At 36.7% G+C, this 23,649-nt stretch overlaps 1 protein-coding gene across 2 annotated transcripts in view; it reads right to left on the bottom strand.

Moving 5' to 3' along the window:
- Positions 1 to 203: 203 nt before the first annotated feature.
- Positions 204 to 23,649, bottom strand: part of ELMOD2 (ELMO/CED-12 domain containing 2) — a 29,217-nt gene continuing 5,771 nt past the window's right edge. Inside the window, exons 4-9 of one of the 2 annotated variants that reach the window (XM_010830295.1) lie at positions 20,496 to 20,593; positions 18,540 to 18,669; positions 16,004 to 16,137; positions 13,847 to 13,915; positions 12,877 to 13,010; positions 204 to 3,765 (exon numbers count right to left, since the gene is read on the bottom strand). In XM_010830295.1, the coding sequence (XP_010828597.1) occupies positions 3,620 to 3,765; positions 12,877 to 13,010; positions 13,847 to 13,915; positions 16,004 to 16,137; positions 18,540 to 18,669; positions 20,496 to 20,593 (711 nt within the window). In that variant the 3' untranslated portion in view covers positions 204 to 3,619. The remainder of the gene's footprint in view (positions 3,766 to 12,876; positions 13,011 to 13,846; positions 13,916 to 16,003; positions 16,138 to 18,539; positions 18,670 to 20,495; positions 20,594 to 23,649) is intronic. The other variant, XM_010830296.1, reaches the window with a different exon arrangement.

Genomic DNA, 23,649 nt, shown 5'->3' with positions numbered 1-23,649 from the left:
TTTCCAATAACCTTTTAAATAGGTAATCAGTAGATGAGTTAAAGTCATAAAAATAAGAAAATTTTCTGTATATTCTGATTTTACCCTACAGGAACATGATTAAAGGATTAAATGAAAAAAGTATTATTTCATGAACATAAATGATATAAATAAGGGACGAGGAAGATGCGAAGGGAGCAGAAATATTAATAGAGAGGCTTATGACAATTTCAACATGTTTTTATTCGCTCACAACATTCCAAACAAAACGACATTACATTTCAACTATTGCTTTTACATAGGAAGTTAATTGCTTTATCCAAAGTAGACAGAAATCTATTTCTTTACGTTGCCAACCAGCACTCTTTCCCCTGGGGAAAGCTACTGCTTAAATACTTTTTGAATACATTGTTTAACAGAAACATAGCCTTGCCCTATAATAGTAAGGTAGTAGTTGGGTCTTACCTGCACTACATTTTAACATTTTTCTTATTCAAAGCTGAAGCTAGGGGAAAAAAGGCTCACTCATGATTTTTCTCAGATTTTTATCAACTCCAGGAATCCTCATTTAAAAATATCAGAGAGGTTCATAAATATGAAATCTAAACTAAGCCTCCCCAGAAGCTGGGTGGACCATTTATCCTGAGAAAATAGCTGCTGGTCCCCAATCACTAATTCAAAAGGATAATAAACATTATTGCCCTTCAAGCCGAATGTCTTCTCTTTGTGCTAAGGTAACATGTAATCTTTCCTGCTCTGGCAATGAACACTCCTCCTTCACATTCCTCTACTGTTTCTCCTTTTAGCAAATCTTTGACCAAGTTCTATTTCACTGAATGCAAAGAGGAGAGAGAGCACATAACAACTACGGACACTGGAATAAAAATGAAGAGTACGCGTATTTTCACATAGAAAAATACATACAAATCCAAGTAGCTCATTTTAGGAAAAAAAATCAGGACAGGCATTTTTAAGAAAAAGATTTTGCTTTCTCAATTATAAATGGTGCCAGTAAGACACTGATTTTTATATCTAACTATATCACCATATTTATATATATAAAGAGGGGTGGGTCTAAGTTCACTGATATCCCCTGATTTCTCTCAATTCTTTAAAGATTGTCTTTCAGAATGTATTTAAACTGCAACATGTAATTATATTTTTAGACTACTTTTGTCACTGATTCACTCTTCAGTCTGGCACACAAAAATTCATTTCAACACTGATTAACTTTTTTGATGCTAAAGCAAACAATTTTCCTTCTACTTCAATTCTATCACTACTTTGGTATTGTATTACTATAGAAACAGGTAAGATTCTAACTATGGATTTTTAGACTACCTAAAATTCTAACATACATATGTTGAAAGCAAGGAAAAGCAGGATGGCAGACACAATTATCGTATTTCTCTTTTCATGTATGTCACTATCACATGAAAATCAGAAGGCTCATGTTACATTCTAATTTACAAATGGTGATATTTAGCTTGGCTTTCAAACTATCAAATCTTAGAATCTACTGGTGGCTTTCAACCAACTTACCATAGAATTGTCTGAAATGGTTATGGATCATCTTAAAAACAGAGCAATATATTATACAAACAAAGGTGGACTTAAATAATATATTATTGAACAAAATTTCAAATGACATTTAAAAAACATTATTATTAAAGAATTATTAAAAGGGTTTTTCTTCCCCCTAGGAGAAACTTAATACTTGAAAAGTTTCCCATTCTATACTTCAATCATTCTTTAAAAGCATACTGACAAAGGTTTATATCAGTTCAAGACCTCATCTGTTAAAAGATTAAATACAAAGGTAAGTATTTTCTAAGCAAAAACTAAAAGACTAACAATCGCTTTCCATGTAATGGTAAACATCCTGATAAAATGAACTTTAATGGCTAATACCTGATTTTTATCTCACAGAACTCTGGATGGATGATAAAGTATGGAAAGCATTTAAAGAGATGAAGTCAAGGTACTCCTAGGATTGAGAAGTCTCCCACAAGAAACCTGTTTTAAAAGTCCAATAATACGGAAAATCTAAACCACCATTATAGTAAAACTGAGCCAATTATAACATTTTATCTTGTTGAGAAAAGAAGAACTTCAACGCATGTACTTTCTTTTGGCACGCACTGTTAATGTGCGTGCTCTACAACACTGCACCTGTTATTTTCCAGCTGAATACTTTATACCACTCTTCTCTGTGGCAAGTTTAAAGAGAGAAGTCTGTCAGTAGACATAAACAAATACTTGAAAGTTTCAGGTCTTGATATATCATATAAAAGCCAGTCCTTAAATGCTTGATATGTACCACTTTAAAGATGTATTAACTATCATCACATTTTAAATTATGTCTTTAACAGGCTGCTTTCTGTAGGATTTAAGGAGGATTTGGTAATCAGATGGACCTATCTTTACACTCTTTTAGTTTTGCTATGAGTACAAATGTCAAACACACAAAGAAGAAACTGTTCCTGTTAGAATCTCATCACTTTATAATCCTTGACAGCAGTTGCTGCTCTCCTGAGATTTTCAGAGAATAAAGCTATACAAAATGCACAGCCGTCATCCTCAGGCTACTTTAGAGTCCCAGACTGTTACAGAAAACCCACAAGGTCACACACAATTATCTAGAAACGTGGTGGTGTCGAAGCAAAGGGAAGCGAGACTCAACAGTGAGTAAAATCAACCAACATCGCTTAACTGAGATCTTTAAAAAGCTTGGTTTTTCTCTTGCTAAAATTTGAAGACAGTTTTATTAAAATAGCACCTGTTCTTTGAGTATAATCAAGATTTTCCTAGCAGAGCATCTCTTTTCATAAACGTACACTGACAGAGAGGCCTCATAAAAGCCCTCACATCAAGCACTAAAATTTCTTCTCCGTAGCTGATAAAAAAGCAAATACTGAAGATGAGAAAGTCTTTAAAGCTTTAGAATTACACTGTGATATTTCAAAGTGTGTTATTTAAAAACAAAAGAGCTAATCACCAATACTTCATTTTCTCATTACCTATTACATGAAATAATCAGAAACACCAAAAAGAAGCCCATAGTTCTGTCTTCTCTGACAAAGAGTGTCTCTCTATACGCTCCTGTTGCTCCTATGAGACAACATTGTGAAGTGTGACTGAGATGCAAACAAAGAGAACCATGACGAACTATTCTGTTAATTAACCTACAAATAAAATAAGGCAAAGGAAAAAAAGACCATTTCCAGACTAAAAACCAAAAACTCTTAACAGAGCTTTGAAAAGATACCAATTTGATAGTTACAACACATAAAAATGAAAACTGACTTTTACACATTTTAATCAATCAATTTAACAAAAATTGATTTGTACCTGATTTGTACTTTTACACTGAATGGGTTAAGTCCCAAGCTCCAAACTGTAGCAGTTCATGCGACTCTACAGAGGGGATCTTTGGAAGATAAGGTACCTTTGGAGGACAGTGTATTACCAAGTGTAAACATACACTGATTGTCCACTAGCTTTCTTAAATAGAATTTCTGAAATATTTTTGTAGGAAATTATATATAAGGTGTGTAATTGATCAGATAATTTCTGTTACAACATATAAATTCTGTCGTGTGTGCAAAATGTGGTAAAAATAGAAGATACTACGGATGAGTCATATTTTTAAAGTAAGTGATACATTACAATCCAGTAAGAGTCCTTTAATCTTTTCATGAAACTTCTCTCTGTACACGTTGAAATACATAATGCTTTCTGGCTTTTCCTCAAACCAAAACTTGTCAAATTCATATACAAGATAACCTGCAGTTAAAAAAAAAAAAAACACACATAAATATAGTGCTCAATAATGAAATCACACCCAACCATCTCATTTTAAAAGTGTATAACCATTCTTTAAATTCCATATTAGGATTCAATGATCAGAAACCATCTTTAAGAGAAACCTGAGGAACTTTATAAGAAATATTTTTGTATGTTCAAAATAAATATCAACTTCAAGATATTTAGAGTACATTTATTCTTTGTCTCAAAAAAAATCAACAAAAGTCTTCAAATTTAGAAATTATCAAAAGATACTCTGAGAATAGGGGGAGAAGTTATCTCCAGAGACCCGTGAAACAGAAAAATGAAAGTACAAGAAAATGTCAGGCGTGGATAAAGTACAAAAAAAGCTGTTTTCTACTAGATTTTAAAATGAGTTACTTTTGCTTTTTTCAAAGAACTATCCAGCACCTTCTCTTTTTGAAAAGAATACATGAGCGCTAAATAGGCTTAATATTTTTGTTTTTCAATATCCTCATTACAATAGCCAAATTAACACTCAAAATGTTAAAAACACTTAATGAAGATGAACGTGTAAATAGACATATTTACAACAGCAAAATATGTGAATTTAAAACTGCTCCTAAACCCTATTTGGATTCAACCAGATGCCATTTATTCAATTACTTAGCAAATGCTACTGCAGCCGTGGCCATGTGCTCATTCACTCTCATAGCAATGCTACGAGCCAGTGTTGTCTATTCTCATTTTTCTGCAGAGGAAACAGAGGTGCAGGGAAGTTAAACGACTCGCCCGAACCACAGTGTGCAAGTGGCCTCTAGTATTTTATAAACCAGACTTGGTTTCCACCAGCATCTCACTCCCCCTTCTGAAAGGCTGTTCAAGAAGGGACCTATTTCAGATAAGTGGGGGAATACAGCCAGTGACTTTACATAAAAGAGTGGCTACACGATCACAAATTGCATAGTATGAAATGACTGTAAATTCCACTTTAAACCATTAGTCATAAAGCAAACAATAACAGATAAGAACCACGACACTTCAACAGTGAAATATCATTTCATAAGAAGGTCAACTGAAGAAAGATTTCAGACTAATCCCTTAATAACAGATCTTTGTCAACCGGGGTTATGTGACACAATCAAAGAATAAGGCCTCTTTGAGCAGAGAGACACCATCTGCTTCCTGTTCCCAAGAGACAAGCTGAGACAGGTGATCTTGTAACTAATATTTTACATCTTTCATTCAAAATTTATTCTGTGTATACATGAGCACAATAGTACATCTACTCATCCATATATAAATTGAGTCTCTGTTCTCCCGCACCCTACCCCCAATATCATAAAAGGGATGTGCAATCAGAAACTTTGGAGATTTAATGCTCTTGGTAGTATTGTAAGTCAAGCATCCAACTAAATTTTATAGAACACAGCTTGTTTTAGTATTTCTGGCTATTGGGTTTTAGCTATTTACCATACCTTTAAATTGCTTTTCATTACCTATTCAAACGACTTTAAAGTGATAGAAAAGAGTTGTTTCTATAAAGCAACATACCCAGTCTATTGTCCTTTGACTCCAGGAGTTTAAAACACCAGACTTGACGGAAATACCATACAAAATTTCTAAACTTACAATTCCCTGTATGCTTCTACTGTCCCTAACCAAAGCTGCAGGGGCACTTGAGGTTTTCCCACAGGGATTAAAAATAGAACCACAGAAACAGGAATTAACTGGTACGAAGGATGTTACTGGGGTGAAGGATGTTACAGAGGCTTCCCTGGTGGCTCAGACGGTAAAGCGTCTGCCTGCAATGCGGGAGACCCGGGTTCGATTCCTGGGTCGGGAAGATCCCCTGGAGAAAAAAATGGAAATCCACTCCAGCACTCTTGCCTGGAAAATCCCATGGATGGAGGAGCCTGATAGGCTACAGTCCATGGGGTCGCAAAGAGTCGGCCACGACTGAGCGACTTCACTTTCCTTTTCCTTTCACTGGGGTGATACAAATGTTCTAAAACTGGATTATGGGGACAGTTGTACAACTGAGTAAATTTACTAAAACTCACTGAACTGTACACTTAAAACAGGTGAATTTTATGGTATATAAATTACACCTCAATACAGCCATTAAAAGTCATAACCTTTTTATTATACAAATTTAAGAGTTAACTTTTTGGAACCTCCAAACCAATGGTTGGTGACTTCTCAGGATGACAGTGACTATGTGCTTACATGTTAGATATACAAACAGCAACAACAGAACTAAGAAGCTAATCACCACTTGCTGCTTCTAGTCTTGTCCATGAAAGATGATAACAATAAAATGGGAGGAGGGACAAGGAGGAGAGCAGAGACAGACACAGATCACAGGGAAATAAACAATGTGAAAGCTCATCTTTTTATATAGTTCTTTCTTTTAGATAGAAACTATGACCCTGGAACTGACTTGTGCAAATGAATTGGGCTCAATCTCCCAACAAAGAAAAGTATGTATGTTCAAAAGATAAGGTTTCAAACTATCTTCCAGTTAGAATATGCTTCTTCTAATAAGAGCACAAAAATTGGATTAAAGATTTACTGAGCATGGCCCCACCCACCAGAACAAGACCCAGCTTCCCCCTCAGTCAGTCTCTCCCATCAGGAAGCTTCCATAAGCCTCTTATCCTTTTCCATCAGATGGCAGATAGAATGAAAACCACAATCACAGAAAACTAACCACACTGATCACATGGACCACAGCCTTGTCTAGCTCAATGAAACTATGACCCATGTCCTGTAGGTTCACCCAAGACAGACGGGTCATGGTGGGAGAGTTCTGACAAAATGTGGTTCACTGGAAAGCAGAAAGGTAAACCACTTCAGTATTCTTGCCTTGAGAACCCCATCAGTTCAGTTCAGTCACTCAGTCGTGTCTGACTCTTTGTGACCCCATGGACCACACCACGCCAGGCCTCCCTGTCCATCACCAACTCCCAGAGTTTACTCAAACTCATATCCATAGAATTGGTGATGCCATCCAGCCATCTCATCCTCTGTCGTCCCCTTCTCCTCCCGCCTTCAATCTTTCCCAGCATCAGGGTCTTTTCAAATGAGTCAGCTCTTCGCATCAGGTGGCCAAAGTATTGGAGTTTCAGCTTAAGCATCAGTACTTCCAATGACACCAGGACTGATATCCTTTAGGATGGACTGGTTGGATTTGCCTACAGTCCAAGGGACTCTCAAGAGTCTTCTCCAATACCACAGTTCAAAAGCATCAATTCTTTGACACTCAGTTTTCTTTATAGTCCAAATCTGACATCTATACATGACTACTGGAAAAACAATACCCTTGGCTAGAAGGACCTTTGTTGGCAAAGTAATGTCTCTGCTTTTTAATATGCTGTCTAGGGTGGTCATAGCTTTCTTTCCAAGCATCTTTTAATTTCATGGCTGCAGTCACCATCTGCAGTGATTCTGGAGGCCAAAAAAATAAAGTCAGCCACTGTTTCCCCAGCTATTTGCCATGAAGTGATGGGACCAGATGCCAGGATCTTAGTTTTCTGAATGTTGAGTTTTAAGTTTCACTTTCATCAAGAGGCTCTTTAGTTCTTCTTCACTTTCTGCCATATGGGTGGTGTCATTTTCCTATCTGAGGTTATTGATATTTCTCCAGGAAATCTTGATTCCAGCTTGTGCTTAATCCAGTCCAGAATTTCTCATGATGTACTCTGCATATAAGTTAAATAAGCAGGGTGACAATATACAGCCTTGATGTACTCCTTTCCCGATCTGGAACGAGTCTGTTGTTTCATGTCCAGTTCTAACTATTGCTTCCTGACCTGCATACAGATTTCTCAAGAGGCAGGTCAGGTGGTCTGATATTCCCATCTCTTTAAGAATTTTCCACAGTTTGTTTTGATCCACAGAGTCAAAGGCTTTGGCATACTCAATAAAGCAGAAATAGATGTTTTTCTGGAACTCTCTTGCTTTTTCAATGACCCGGCAGATGTTGGCAATTTGATCTCTGGTTCCTCTGCCTTTTCTAAATCCAGTTGAACATCTGGAAGTTCACAGTTCACGTATTGCTGAAGCCTGGCTTGGAGAATTTTGAGCATTACTTTGCTAGCGTGTGAGATGAGTGCAATTGTGCGGTAGTTTCAGCATGCTTTGGCATTGCCTTTCTTTGGGATTGGAATGAAAACTGACCTTGTCCAGTCCTGTGGGCACTGCTGAGTTTTCCAAATTTGCTGACATATTGAATGTAGCGCTTCCACAGCATCATCTTTTAGGATTTGAAATAGCTCAACTGGAATTCCATCACCTTCACTAGCTTTGTTCGTAGTGATGCTTCCTAAGGCCCACTTGACTTCACATTCCAGGATATCTGCCTCTAGGTGAGTGATCACACCATCGTGAATATCTAGGTTGTGAAGATCTTTCTTGTACAGTTCTTCTGTGTATTCTTGCCACTTCTTAATATATTCTGCTTCTCTTAGGTCCATACCATCTCTGTCCTTTATTGTGCCCATCTTTGCATGACATGTTCCCTTTAACCCCATAAACAGTATGAAAAGGCAAAAATATAGGACACTGAAAGATGAACTCCCCAGGTTGGTAGGTGCCCAAAATGCTACTGGAGATCAGTGGAGAAAAAACTCCAGAAAGAATGAAGAGACAGAGCCAAAGCAAAAACAACACGAGTTGTGGATGTGACTGGTGATGGAAGTAAAGTCTAATGCATAATCAGCAATACTGCATGTTGCTGGAATGAATCAAGGCAAATTGGAAGTGGGAAACAGGCGATGGCAAGAGTGAACATAGACATTCTAGGAATCAGTGAACTAAAATGGACTGAAATGGGTGAATTTAATTCAGATGACCATTATATCTACTATTGTGGGCAAGAATCCCTTAGAAGAAATGGAGTAGCCAAGCATAGTCCGAAATGCAGTACTTGGATGTAATCTAAAAAACAACAGAATCATCTCTGTTAGTTTCCAAGGCAAACCATTCAATATCACATTAGTCGAAGTCTACGCACCAACCACTAATGCAGAAGAAGCTGAAGTTGAATGGTTCTATGAAGACCTATAAGACCTTCTAGAACTAACACCCCAAAAAGATGTTCTTCTGCATTATAGGGGACTGGAATGCAAAAGTAGGATGTCAAGAGATACCTGGAGTAACAGGCAAATTTGGCCTTGGAGTACAGAATGAAGCAGAGCAAAGGCTAACAGTGTTTTGCCAAGAGAACACACTGGGCATAGCAAACACCCTCTTCCAACAACACAAGAGAAGACTCTACACATGGACATCACCAGATGGCCAGTACTGAAATCAGACTGATTATATTCCAAAGATAGAGAAGCTCTATACAGTCGGCAAAAACAAGACCGGAAGCTGACTGTGGCTCAGATCATGAACTCCTTATTGCCAAATTCATACTTAAATTGAAGAAAGTATGGAAAACCACTAGACCATTCAGGTATGACCTAAATCAAATCCCTTATGCTTATACAGTGAAAGTGAAAAATAGAGTCAAGGGATTAGATCTGATAGAGTGCCTGAAGAACTATGGACGGAGGTTTGTGACATTGTACAGGAGGCAGGGATCAAGACCATCCCCAAGAAAAACAAATGCAAAAATGCAAAATGGTTGTGTTAGGAGGCCTTACAAATAGCTATGAAAAGAAGAGAAGAGAAAGGTAAAGGAGAAAAGGAAAGATATAACCATTTGAATGCAGAGTTCCAAAGAATAGCAAGAAGAGATAAGAAAGCCTTCCTCAGTGAACAGTGGAAAGAAATACAAAGCCTAGAGATCTTTCCCACTAGAATGGGAAAGACTAGAGATTGCTTAAGAAAATTAGAGATATCAAGAGAACATTTCATGCAAAGATGGGCACAATAAAGGACAGAAATGGTATGGACCTAGCAGAAGATATTAAGAAGAGGTGGCAAGAATACACAGAACTATACAAAAAAGATCTTCATGACCAGATAACCCATGTGATCACTTACCTAGAGCCAGACATTCTGGAATGTGAAGTCAAGTGGGCCTTAGGAAGCATCACTACGAACAAAGCTAGTGGAAGTGATGGAATTCCAGTTGAGCTATTCCAAATCCTAAAAGATGATGCTGTGAAAGCGCTGCATTCAGTATGCCAGCAAATGTGGAAAACTCAGCAGTGCCCATAGGAATGGACAAGGTCAGTTTTCATTCCAATCCCAAAGAAAGGCAATGCCAAAGAATGCTGAAACTACTGCACAATTACACTCATCTCACACGCTAGCAAAGTAATGCTCAAAATTCTCCAAGCCAGACTTTAACAGTATGTGAACTGTGAACTTCCAAATGTTCAGGCTGGATTTAGAAAAGGCAGAGGAGCCAGAGATCAAATTGCCAACATCTGCCGGGTCATTGAAAAAGCAAGAGAGTTCCAGAAACACATCTATTTCTGCTTTCTTGAGTATGCCAAAGCCTTTGACTGTGGATCAAAACAAACTGTGGAAAATTCTTAAAGAGATGGGAATATCAGACCACCTGACCTGCCTCTTGAGAAATCTGTATGCAGGTCAAGAAGCAATAGTTAGAACTGGACATGGAACAACAGACTCGTTCCAGAGCGGGAAAGGAGTACATCAAGGCTGTATATTGTCACCCTGCTTATTTAACTTATATGCAGAGTACATCATGAGAAATTCTGGACTGGATTAAGCACAAGCTGGAATCAAGATTTCCTGGAGAAATATCAATAACCTCAGATAGGAAAATGACACCACCCTTATGGCAGAAAGTGAAGAAGAACTAAAGAGCCTCTTGATGAAAGTCAAAGTGAAAAAGTTGGCTTAAAACTCAACATTCAGAAAACTAAGATCCTGGCATCTGGTCCCATCACTTCATGGCAAATAGATGGGGAAACAGTGGAAACAGTGACAGACTTTTTATTTTTGGGCTCCAAAATCACTGCAGATGGTGACTGCAGCCATGAAATTAGAAGATGCTTGCTCCTTGGAAGAAAAGTTATGACCACCCTAGACAGCATATTAAAAAGCAGAGACATTACTTTGCCAACAAAGGTCCTTCTAGTCAAAGCTATGGTTTTTTTAGTAGTCATGTATGGATGAGAGCTGGACTATAAAGAAAGTTGAGTTCCGAAGAACTGATGCTTTTGAACTGTGGTGTTGGAGAAGACTCTTTGAGAGTCCCTTGGACTGCAAGGAGATCCAACCAGTTCATTCTAAAGTAAATCAGTCCTGGGAGTTCACTAGAAGGACTGATGCTGAAGCTGAAACTCCAATACTTCCCCACCTGATGTGAAGAGCTGACTCATTAGAAAAGACCCTGATGCTGGGACAGATTGAAGGCAGGAAGAGAAGGGGATGACAGAGGATGAGATGGCTGGATGGCATCACCAACTCAATGGACATGAGTTTGAGTAAACTCCAGGAGTTGGTGATGGACAGGGAAGCCTGGCGTGCTGCGGTTCATGGGGTCACGACTGAGCGACTGAACTGAACTGAATAAGAGCAGAACCTTAACTAAGACATTACAGTCAATTCTGAGGGGGAAACTTCTGTGTAAAAGATGAGTATATGTGTGTCTTTATGTGTGTGTGTTTGCTTTAAATATTTCAAGAAATTTGAAAAACATTAGCTTCTCTGCTTCCTGGATGATCCACAGGTCTTATGGATCTGACTGATAGAAACAAAACAACTGAGAAGGTCCTGTAATGACTTTGCCACCTCACGTATTACTTTGATGATCTTCCTAGTCAGGAGCCAAAGAAGATGCTGGTACTGAAAGCACTGTAAGCAACGCTATCCGAAGATGCTCCAGTTACCCCTCTGTGGGGGTACTGGACAGAGTTCATTTTGTACTGCATTCCCACTTGTCACTCTAACACATTTATTTAAATGTGGTAAAATGCTGAGGGGGGTAGTTTTTCGGTTGTTTGTTTTGCTACTCTTTTTTGTGTTCAACAGGCATCATTACACAAGCATATATTCATAGAGAAGACAAGTAATCTGGAAACAGCTGGCCAAGTCCCAGGAGTTCCAGCCCTTTGCATAAAGTCAATGAGAGATTTAGGAGAAGAAACTAAACAAGACTAGAGGAGGGAAAAACAGTTTTTCAGTAACAAGATGAAAGAAAACAACTATGTTTTCATTTTAAATAACTGTATTTTCAATGTGGACATCTAGAAATGGGTCATGACTGAAAGACTAGGGAAAAGGCTATGACAGTAACCTAGTAACAAAGTAACATTACAGTTCCAATGGGACAGAAATAGGTGGACAAATTCAAGAGAAATTCAGGAAGGAGACAAACCTGGAAATTAGGGATTACTAAAGGCAGGGGAGGGTATGGCAATGGAGACCTGGATGACTCCTTTGAGAATGGATGAAGATGTTACGATCTGAGCCCTTAGTATCTAAGCAGTTTCCTATAACCTATATCCTATCTAAAGATACAAAAAGATCAAGAAAAAGGAGAGTATGAAGCCAGGCTAAATCTGAATTCTTTGCTTCTGAGCAGTATCTTCAGAAGATGCGTTTATTCACATTAAACCTTCAAGATTCAAATATCATTAAAATAAAAGTTAAAGGAACAGTTACAACTGTTACATGACTGTTACATAACTGCTTTAGGAAGAGTTACTAGATAGCCCCAACCTAACACACAAAAAAACCTGGTCTTGAAATAAGGAGTGTGTGCGTGTGAAACATTCCTTTAAACTTCCTTACAAGAGTAACCAAATGATATCTGTCCTTGATTCAACAGCATTCATTAACCACTACATAAGAAGAAAAATTCATCTATAGTTGACTGGAAAATGAATGTCTACAGAGAAACTGCATAAATACTAAATTTGCATACATGTCAAAAAACTGCCTCAGTGAATTTTTTACATCAGCAAATATATAAACTGAAGTACAAAATACTCTTAGAAACCCATATTCCATTATCTTGTTTTTCAGAGATACTAAATAGTAAAATGACAAATACACATTATATATTTGATCAAGGTAGTATATATTACATATTTAATATTATATACTAAGTGTGTACATATATGTATATATATATACACTTTACTAAGGATTTAAAATTTTTCTTAGAAATATCTACTTTTAAGTCATTTCAATACTCACAATAAAACTGGTGAAAGTGTTCCATTGTTGGTATACCAGGAACAAAGTTGTAGAGGTGAAACTTCAAAGCTTCACTCTTCAGTAAGCTGTAAGCCATCTCTGTAAGATTGATTCCAACTATTGCATAAGAATACCTATGTCAGAAACATTACCAGTTATCCCAGCTAGCCAAATAGTTCATACAGTAAATTTTAAACTATGCAAGGAATTAGTAAAATGTTACTCTGATTAATTTCTAACACAGTATTGATTTTAAAATAAGTTCTACATATTAAGAAAGTACACCAGAATTGATTAAACATTTTTGTTCTTCAGAGCCTATTGCTTTTCTGGATCTAATCTAAAACATGAAAATAAAGCTCTGGTCACATGAATATCTAAAACCAAAATCCTTTTTAAAAAATCCAAGAGAGTACTACATACACCCTCATTGATTTCTAAAATACACTGGGTAATCTGACAGTTTCTCCATTATCAGGGTATTTATTTTTATGATGTAATACTGTTATCAATATAATGCTTTTTCAAAGATAGGTATCATTGAAATATAAAAATAAATAATGATAAAGCTAATAACTGCAAAGAATCAGACACAACTTAGCAACCGAACAACAACAAAGCTAATAATGTCAATTTACATTTCACTTCACAAGTTTCAAAGTTATTTCTCATTTTCCTATTCCTATTTCAAAGCCATTTCCCATTCCCATTTTCAAATCTTCCTCAGAAAAATTTTAAAAGGTCCTTATTTTCATTTTATAGATAAACTATACCTTGTGATAAAAATAACTGAAATACATACAAAATCAGTTTATGATCACATATATTAAAATAATGTCATGCAGTATTATTTATAAAGTTCTTATTAACTAAAATAATTTAGAAAAATACCCTGAAATACTTTCAAATTCAGATCTTCTAATTAACTTGAATTCAAGAGTTTACAGTTTCTTTAATATATCCAGCATACCCTAATTTTGGATGATTTGAACGGGAAAGAATCTGATGAGCTTCACTGGTGTAATTTTCACTGAAATATCTGAAAAGGTTTAAGAAAAATAACAAAATTAACATGCCATTCAAACTGAAGATACCCAGAAGCAATTTTAAAAGCTACTGTCAAAATGACAGTCCTATTGCCAAAAGTACCCCAATCTCCATCTCAAATCCTTTAGTGACTCTGAGATGCTTCTCAATCAAAACTTAATTCTGAGCCATCAGGCCTATCTAGTATAGGATATGGGTCCTTTGCTAGATTTTGAAGTATTTGACAAAAAAATGATCCAACAAGAGATTTTTTAAATCTACCTTAAGGAAAATCTAGAGTTCTGTCTGTTCCACATTTCTTATAAAATAGTCACTGTCTACCTCTTGGGACACTTCCTTTCACCTGAGTTCATTCCTTCTCTTGTGACTTAAGTCTGTACTGCTTAATGCCATTGTCAATGCAATCAGAAGAAAGTCAATAGCCTTCCTTTTGCTTAAAAACCAAACAAAAACAAAACCCTCCTTGATGAGTGGTATAACTAAAATACCGGCCATAAAACAGAAGTATTAGCAGATACAGAAGAGAAATATATAAAGGCTCATACATCCTGTTGGTGAGTACCAATGCAACCTCTTTTGAGTTCTTATAGACCAAACCTTATAGAGAAGTCAGAGCTAATTTTATATTTTCAACCATTTCTAGTACATCAATGGCCATCAAACAATATATCTGGATCTTGGTCATTTTTCAAATTAGTAGCTATTAGCTCTAAATAGAGTAAAAATATCTGCAAATTATTTAAAGATCTATCAGAATCCCTTACCACAGAACTGAATCAAATCCTATTAAATTATTTAAGTTTTAAGCTAAATTATCTTCTGAAAAGCGTTGAAAATCTTGATTTCTGAGGAAATGAGCCAAAAGCAAGGTTATTCAGCAAAAGTTAAGAAAGGAAACATCAGAAGAATGTGTATCTAACTGAACTCCAATTATCTGTGTAGTTTACAAGTACCAAGAAAAAAAGATGGACTTTAAAGGCTAAAAACAAAAGATCTACATGTTCTGAACAATAATAAATTTTAAAATATTTTAGAATTTTCCCAAGTGAAAACAAACTGCATTTATTCTACTTAAATTCAAGTTTCTGTTTATCAAAGTGAAAAATTGGCAATCTCATTTTTTGTAATTATTATCATTATTTTTCAGACTTTTGTGCTTTATTTTTGAAAAGTAGACATATAGTTAACTTTCCTACTCATAAATTTAGGTATTACAGAAAATTAAATACTTTTGTTACTGGAAAAAAACCTGTAAATATCAAAGCCCTACTATATCTTCTATTTTCCTCCCAAATAGCCTTATCCATATTGATCTAGATATTTTTTCTCAATATTAACATAAATTAGCCCAGTTTGGGGAATAATTCTTTCACAGTAACAATTATATGAACTTTGTTATGGTTAGGGTTCTCACCCTAGGCATTTTATAAGCCTATAAATCACTACTCAAGGACAGGCCCAAACACTAAAATATCTCCATCTGCACATTCATATACATATTAATCTTCCAGGTTAATTTCTAAAGTAGAGTTGGTTATCAATTCTGACTTTAGTTACATATTTTGAGATTTCACATATATGCCCAAGCATAAATATTAAAAAAGAAAAACAAGAGAGAATTCATATAGGCTCTGAAAGGTCAGGGATTTAGATCACTTGTCACAGATGGTGAAGAGTAAGTGTGAAGAGACTTTATTTTCATCTTGTGTGCTTATATTTCCTAAAATGGAATCAGAGAGCCAAGAAGGAAGAGGCAAAAGGATAAAAAGAGTAGGAAAAGAGTACATACAATTCCTTAAATGGTATCAGAAAGGTAGGAAGAGAAAGAGGAAAAGTTGGTAAGTAAAGAAATCATACACACACACACACACACACACACACACACACACACACACAGACAAAGCATATGGCCAACATATTCAAATTTTTGCCAGCATATTAGTAAATACTAATAGCACAGCAGCTACTAAAATTCAGAGATAGTATGAAACAACCAGATTAATTCTTACTAAATCTTAACAAGATTGGAGATTACATGGAATTTCATTTAGAGAAGAAAAGAAAGTTTATTTTCACTTACACAAGATTGATTAATCCAAGTATGCCCATGCCTCTGAAGTCTGTTTTGGGATCGTCACCCTGGAAACCAATGTCAGCCCACTGCTTGGAGATTCTAGCCTTCAACTTTTTCGTGGGCATTAGTAGATTCCAAAGCTGTATAAACATGCTTCCATATTACAAACAATAGTGATGCTCTTAATTACCAAGACATTTTCCTTCTCGCAGCTGACATACTGGTAAACTGAATGCTTTCAATTAAACTACTTTTGTAGACAAATCACAGGCTCAACAAAGACTTTAGAGAACATTTCAGTTATCCTAAAAAATGTAGCACATTTATTCCAATGTAAAAGACTGATATAAAGAACGACAGATTTTGAAAAGGTAACAAATACACAGAAATCTGAAACAATAAGATGGCTTTACTTACTAAGTAATACATATACACTAGACTTGGTAAACTGCTTCCTTGAGAAGAACACAGTCCTAGGCACTTGGCCCTTCCCTCAAACACTATATTCTTAAGTAGGCTTTATTCTAATGGCGGGTGATTAGTCCCTAGTCAGAAGGAATACAAGTCTGAGATAGGGAGGGGATCATGGAGAAACAATACCAATAACATTATTTTTACAAATTTTCATAATTTTAAAAGAAAAAAGTATGACTTGTTTGTAAGTAAATATATTCCTCAAGACTGAGGATTTAAGAACAGCTATCAACTATTGGATAGCAACAAACTAATCAATGCAAACTAAAGTTAAAAAAAAAAAAAATCAGTCATTTTCCAAATTCAACACCACAAGTCATCAAACAAAACAGACTTACAAAAGTTGATAAGAAAGTTTGTGAAAACTTGCAAAACAGAAATACTTGCATTTTTTTTCCATTTCACTATCATTTCAGGCATTGTTGAGTAAAGGACTCCTAATGAAAGGAGTATCCTGTTACCTAGAATGAAATGTGAAGACTTTGTGACCTTACTGTAAGACAGGGTCAGGACTCTGGCCCTGAAGCTAATACAGTCATCAGACTGGGTTTTCTCTGGTCCCTCCTCTCATCACTAACACATGCATCTGCTCACCTTAGCGTCTCTCCGTGAGCTCAGCAAGCATTTGATTATGCCAAGAGTGAGGCCCACAACGATGCGGTGAGAGACAAGGTAAGACCGCTAATACTCAACACTTACTCTGTGTAAATATCAAATTTCTGGGTTTCACCCCTGGAGATTGTGATTTCATAGGCCAACGTGGAACTCTGGATTCCAAACATTAAAACACTGGTTACCTTTAGTGAAGGTGGCCCTTAGATTGCACTTAGAGGCATGGATCTCCTCAGCCCCTGACCCTGCTGAGTTTGTGTGAGGCCGGGTGACTCACTGCCAGCCACTGGCTCTTCACCTTTCGGTAAGTTTCATGATGAATCACCAAGATGAATATTCCCCTGACTAAAATGCTAGGACTTGGGTCTTACTCCTCTAAAGAGAAGATACAGTGTAGAGAGGGTCTGAGGTTACGGGAATAATGATGATGAGAAGGTTATAAAGAGCAGTCCAGCCTCAGTGAGTGCCAGGCACTAACTATGCTAACACCTGAAATATAGAAACTCAACCCGCAGCAAAAGTCCTTTGAGTAGTTTTATTATGCTCTGCCAAAACCAAGTTTTATTTTTAAAGTTCGGTGAAGTGCTTTCTGAAAACAAGGGAAAAGTGTTGTTGTTTTTAGACTTGCCTCTCACTGTTACTTAGACACCCGCTTACTGGAATGACGTCTCTTTCCACAACACTTTAGTTTATAACCAAACACCAGGCGCTCTGTGCTGTCTTCCCTAACTTTAAACATTAAAAAATACAATCAGAACAGGTGAAGTGGATGGGCAGGTGACTCATTTCTGTTTCAGAACTCATCATTCTAAGACCTTCCCGAAGCAAATGACTTCATCTTCTCTAGGCCCCAGAATTAAACTCATCCCTCAAACAAAGGTACTAAAGCAGATGATTTGGAAAGCTTGCTCCAGGTCTAATCTCTCATTTTGGCACCACACCGGCCTTATATACTTCTACTCCAGAAATAATAGGAAGGTTCTAGGTAAATTTCTTTACTCCCTTAATTTTTAAATCTATTGTGGCAATATTCAGCACGTTTCATAAATCCCCAAAGATCTGATATAATGATCTGAAAAGGGACCTCCATGTTCACAGTTTGAGAGGAAGCTGAAAAAATGCCTAATTTTTATAAGGAATTCTATAAAACTTAAGGGGGAAAAAAAGTCTGAAGCTTGTGGACTCACTTCTCAGTTGAAAAGATCTCCCTTTTTAAGTTTATGATTTATTTCAGAATTAAAAAAAAATTAAAATTAAATTTGAATATCTTATTGATTCTTATCAGAAAATTACAAAAATAGTTAATGAAAAATCTTTCACCAGGATGATTACATTTTCTAAGAGGCAAAGAAATCAGATAGCTGTGTAAGCCTCTAGACATTGCACACAGGCCTTACTATCTTAAGCCTGATTTATTTTCCAGTGTCACTCAAAATACAAAATGCCAAAAACTTACCTTGATAAGCAGCTTTTCATGTTGCAGGTTATCAGAATCATACGGCTTTTTTCTCACACTTTCTACATCCAAATAGAGCTGTTTGTAACCAGATATCTGTAGTAAGCATGCCTTCATGCAGATTTTAAAACTGAAAATGATAAAAATTATCATTTTTTAAAAACATACCTTCCTACCACAATAAAGTAACACCTCCCATAGCTTGTGGTTCATATGTCTATTTAGAAAGCAATTTCCAGTTTTCAGTTGCATACAATAAGCATCAAGAGCCTCTGAAAACACAAAGCATTATACAAAGTATCACGTACGGTAAGATAGAACAAGGCCTAGAAAGAGAGCAAGCTGCATAGGAAAAGCAAACTCTGCAAACCGTAAAGTGTGCAAATCCTTCATTTGTTCACTTCTTTTCACATTTTCTCTGTGCAGTCTCACACATTTCCCTATTTTTATTGCCCAATATTAACAGCAGACCTGGTTTTCCAAGGATGAAACAACACACATTGCCATGACAGGTTCTCCCAGTTCTCCCGAACACAACAGCTTATCTTCCCTGAAGAAGCATGCTCCTTCTCAACTCAGTCTCCCAATCTGTTCATGGAATCACTAAGCTAGTTCCCCAAGCTAGAATGCTCCGAGTTCTGACCCTCCTCTCCATCAAAAACACATCAAAAGGTCCCCGAGCCCTTAGCCTTTCTGGCTCTGAAATGTCCTTTAAAGCCCCCATCATATATCTGTTTAACCTGGTATATTTATGGCTTCATCGTCTCTTGTCCAAATGACTCAGTTTCTTGTTTTGTCTTTATCCCTTCTACCAGCCTCCTATACCCTCAAATTTACCCTCCATCTTCCTAAAATACATATCTGATCATGCAGCTTGTTCGCTTAAAAAAAAAACCAAAAACAAAACAGAGGACAAATCCAAGTTTTTCAGTGTGACATGTGAGCCTTCTTGCGTGTGTCTCTGACCTCGCACCCCACCCACTTCTCCAGCCTCTGCTCTGTGTCTATCCAACGCTCAGGCCGCAAAGGACTCCCTACCATTTCCAGATCCTCAAGGGCTCTGTGCCTTGTAGCCTCCTTCTCTGCATGAAATGTCCTCCCCAACCCACTCAATGAGGTACAGCTCAAACGTTCCCTCTTCTGTGGAATTATCGTCACAGTTCTCTCCTGTACCTTTCCCTGTTTCAGCCTAAACAAATGACTCCTTCCTCAATATCCACATAGAAAATACCAAATGAAGAAAAAATTGCTAAATATTTACTATCTCAATAAACTAGTGCTGAGAACACAAAACTGGAATAAGTCAAGTCCTTCTCTTATGGAACTCAGAATTCATTTGGGGAGGAGCAAGAGCAGATCAGTGACTATAGGACAATGGGTTAATTGTGTAACAGACGACCTTCCTGGAGGAGGGTGGAGGAACTGAATTTTGGAAGACAAAGAAGGACACAGGTGCTGAAGTCACATTTCAGTTTGGGAAAGTGATGGTAAGCTATTTCAGGGAAGGCAGACGTAAATTGGCAATTCTGCTGCACTGGGACCCAGTGAGTGAGGGAGTGATGTCGCTCAGTCACGCCTGACTCTTTGCCACCCCATGGACTGTAGCCTACCAGACTCCTCCGTCCATGGGATTTTCCAGGCAAGAGTACTGGAGTGGGCTGCCACTTCCTCCTCCAGGAGATCTTCCCGACCCAGAGATGGAACCCGGGTCTCCCACATTGAAGGCAGACACTTTACCGTCTAAGCCACCAGGGAAGTCCTGGGACCCAGAGATACAGGTTTCAGATCTCCTACTACTCACCTCTCCCGACCTCACTTCCTCATCGAGTGAAGTGTAAGGACTGAATTGGATGATTTTCACAAACCTTTCACCTCTCATGTTTCACAACTTTGTGTGATCTTTAACCTCACAGGATGTAAGAACACGATAAATGAGAATACTGTAAAAACACACACCTGGCATCCTTCTCAGGGTTAATATTCTTTTCCTTCATTATATCTTCTACACATCTGTCCACTTCACTCTGAACAACAAGTGTAGCTTTCTGTAAAACCTATTTGTGTGAAAGAAAGCTGTATGAGAAAAATCTCTTATAGCTGGGGAAAAAAAGGAGCATTTTCAAAAGGGCAATTGTGCTTTTTATTACTGAGTTCTAAAAAGTTCTTTACTGGATATAAGTCCTTAATCAGATATATGTGCTGTAAATGTTTTCTGTGTGGCTTGCCAATTCATTTCTTAAAGGCGTTTTTGATAAGTAGTTTTTATTCTGATGAAGTCTAATTTTTTGATTTTTTTCTTAAATGGTAATGCTATGTCTTCTCTAAAAGAAACTTCTGCTTAACCCATGGTAGAAGATGTATATTCTCCTATGGTTTCTTTGAGAAGGCTTAACATTTTAAATATAGGTCTAAAGTCCATATCAAATTAATTTTCACAAGAAGAGAGTGATAGGAGCCTCCCCACCCCTGACCCTCCCAATTTGGTTCCAGTTGTTCCTGCACTTTACTGGTTTTCCAATACTTTCCTGATCTCACTGAATTGCTTTAGTATTCTTTTTAAAAGTTACATATGGCCTATTTCTGTTGTCTCACCTGTTATATTTATCTCTTTGCCCAGAAAGTCTTGGAAGTCAGACAGTATATGTCCTTTAACTTTGTTCTTTGAGAAGACTATTTGGGCTATACTAAGTCCCTTAAAACTCTGTATCAACTTTAAATGAGCTTGTCACTCCCTTCAAAAATAACTTGCTGGGATTTTGACTGGAATTGCATTGAATCCACAGGTCAGTTTGGGGATTGGCATCATAACAATATTGACTCTTCTAATTGATGAACACAGTATATCTTTCCATTTTAAGTTTTCTCAGGAAAAGGAGTTGTAATGTGGAAGTCTTACACAGGTTTCATTAAATTTATCCCTGAGTATATGCTACTGTAAGTGGAATTATTCTTTTTTGTTTCTAAGAAGTTTATGTTAACATACAGAAACATACTATGTCCTAGGACATTGCTAAATTCATTTACTAATAATGCCAGTAATTTTTAGATTTCTTAGGATTTTCTATACTCATAAACTATGCCATCTGTTAATAAAGACAGTTTATTTCTTTTCACTCATTATGTCTTAGATTTATTTTCTTTGCCTTACTGCACTGCTTAGGTCTTCCAGCAAATGCTGGATAAAAGGAGAGTAAACATCCTCATTTTTTCTCAACTGAACGTGCAGAGCATTCAATATTTCAGTGTTGCATACCATGCCAGCCTTTAATATGACGATAAAGTTCCTTTTATTCCTAGTTAGTTGACTGTTTTTGATCATGAATGGGTATTGAGTTCTGTCAAAACAGTTTTTTTAATATCTACTGAAATGACCATATTTTTCTGATTTACTTTGTTAATGTGGCAAGTTACATTCACTGACTTTGAAAACATTATTATTTTTATATATTACTGCTTCCATATTAACATCTCTAGTCTTAAAACAACCATGTGGATATTAATACCTTCCTTTTACAATGAGTAACTTGCACAAAGTCAAAGGAAGTGACAGAATCTGAACTTAGACTTTTTTCATAGAAATAAAAAAGTAGAGCAAGTTAATGGAAATATCACAAAATCAGAAGTCAATTTTACTCTACAAAGTATGATAAATGAAGTAAACAAATGAGATACAACACACACCATAAATTGTATGTCTAAACTGATGAGACTTCGCCCATTAGCTTATTGACAAGTTACGCTGGATTTAAAACTTCAAGAAAACAAAGCTCCTGTGATTTAATTTAAGCACCCACTTGTTGACCATTTCTTTTTAGTATGCTCTTGAAAACACAATTAGCAATTTTCAAATAATAAAATCATAAGAATACAATTTTAATGTGTAGTTCTCTAGTGAACTTTAGTAGCCAGTAAAGGAGATAAAAGATAATGAACATCTTATTTTCTTTAAACTTGCAACTACTACCTTAAAGCCTCCAGACACTTCACCTCAGCCCACCTTACCTCTTACATCTCCAGATGCCTGTTTATAATTACATTAGATTTTGTTTTTTACTTACTGTTTCGTATCCCAAAGACCCTGATGGAATGTTGAACATATAGCAATCACTCAAATCTTTGCTCAAGGACTTGACTAAGGCTCTAGAGTTCTTAAAAAGTAACATCTTATATACAGTCTCACTTAATTCGGGCATAATTTTACAACACATGAAATCCCACTAGCAAATTCCATGACTGAAAATGTTAAAATCAATTTTAGTAATAATAGTTACAGAGACAGATCTGTGAAATAGAGTTCCCAGTTCCAGAATCTCTCCAGATGTTCATCTACAATTTATGATGTTATTACTTCATAAAATTGTGTTCCAAGTTATTAAAGGAACTATATGGGTAGATAGGTATAAACAAATTTTTAGAATCAGCAATTTGGTAACACTCTAGATCCCTACAGTCTTATTAAAGAAGGAGAGAAAAAGATTCTGAACAAAATAAGATTCTGTAAGATTCTGAACAAAAAGGTAGGACTCTGCACTGCTCCCCACAATATTCATTCATGTATGAGTTATACTGACCATTTATAAATAAAAGACTATATCAGTAAAGCACCTATTTTATAGGTCACTCTCCAGAACTTAACTGATAAGTTTGCAACATTCAACAGTGTCCATTTTCTTTCTGGCATGAATCAGGTACTCATATCAGTATCATTAGACACTAGTAGAAAGTCAACATTGTTTGACCCTAAACTCTAGATCCACACTGTACATCACGACCAAATACAAACATATATGAATATCTAAAAAAGTCAGAGATGTATAGTGACAGTGAAGTTGCTCAGTCGTGTCTGACTCTGCGACCCCATGGACTGTAACACACCAGGCTTCCCTGTCCATCACCAACTCCTGAAGCTTACTCAAACTCATGTCCATTGAATCGGTGATGGCATCCAACCATCTCATTCTCTGTCATCCTCTTGTCCTCCCACCTTCAAACTTTCGCAGCATCAGGATCTTTTCAAATGAGTCAGTTCTTCACATCAGGTGGCCAAAGTATTGGAGCTTCAGCTTCAGTATCAGTCCTTCCAATGAACCCCAGGACTGATTTCCTTCAG

Source organism: Bison bison, unplaced genomic scaffold, assembly GCF_000754665.1.
Source record: "Bison bison bison isolate TAMUID 2011002044 unplaced genomic scaffold, Bison_UMD1.0 scf7180017864517, whole genome shotgun sequence".
Lineage (NCBI taxonomy): Eukaryota > Metazoa > Chordata > Mammalia > Artiodactyla > Bovidae > Bison > Bison bison.
This window is presented reverse-complemented; position numbering and strand designations above follow the sequence as displayed.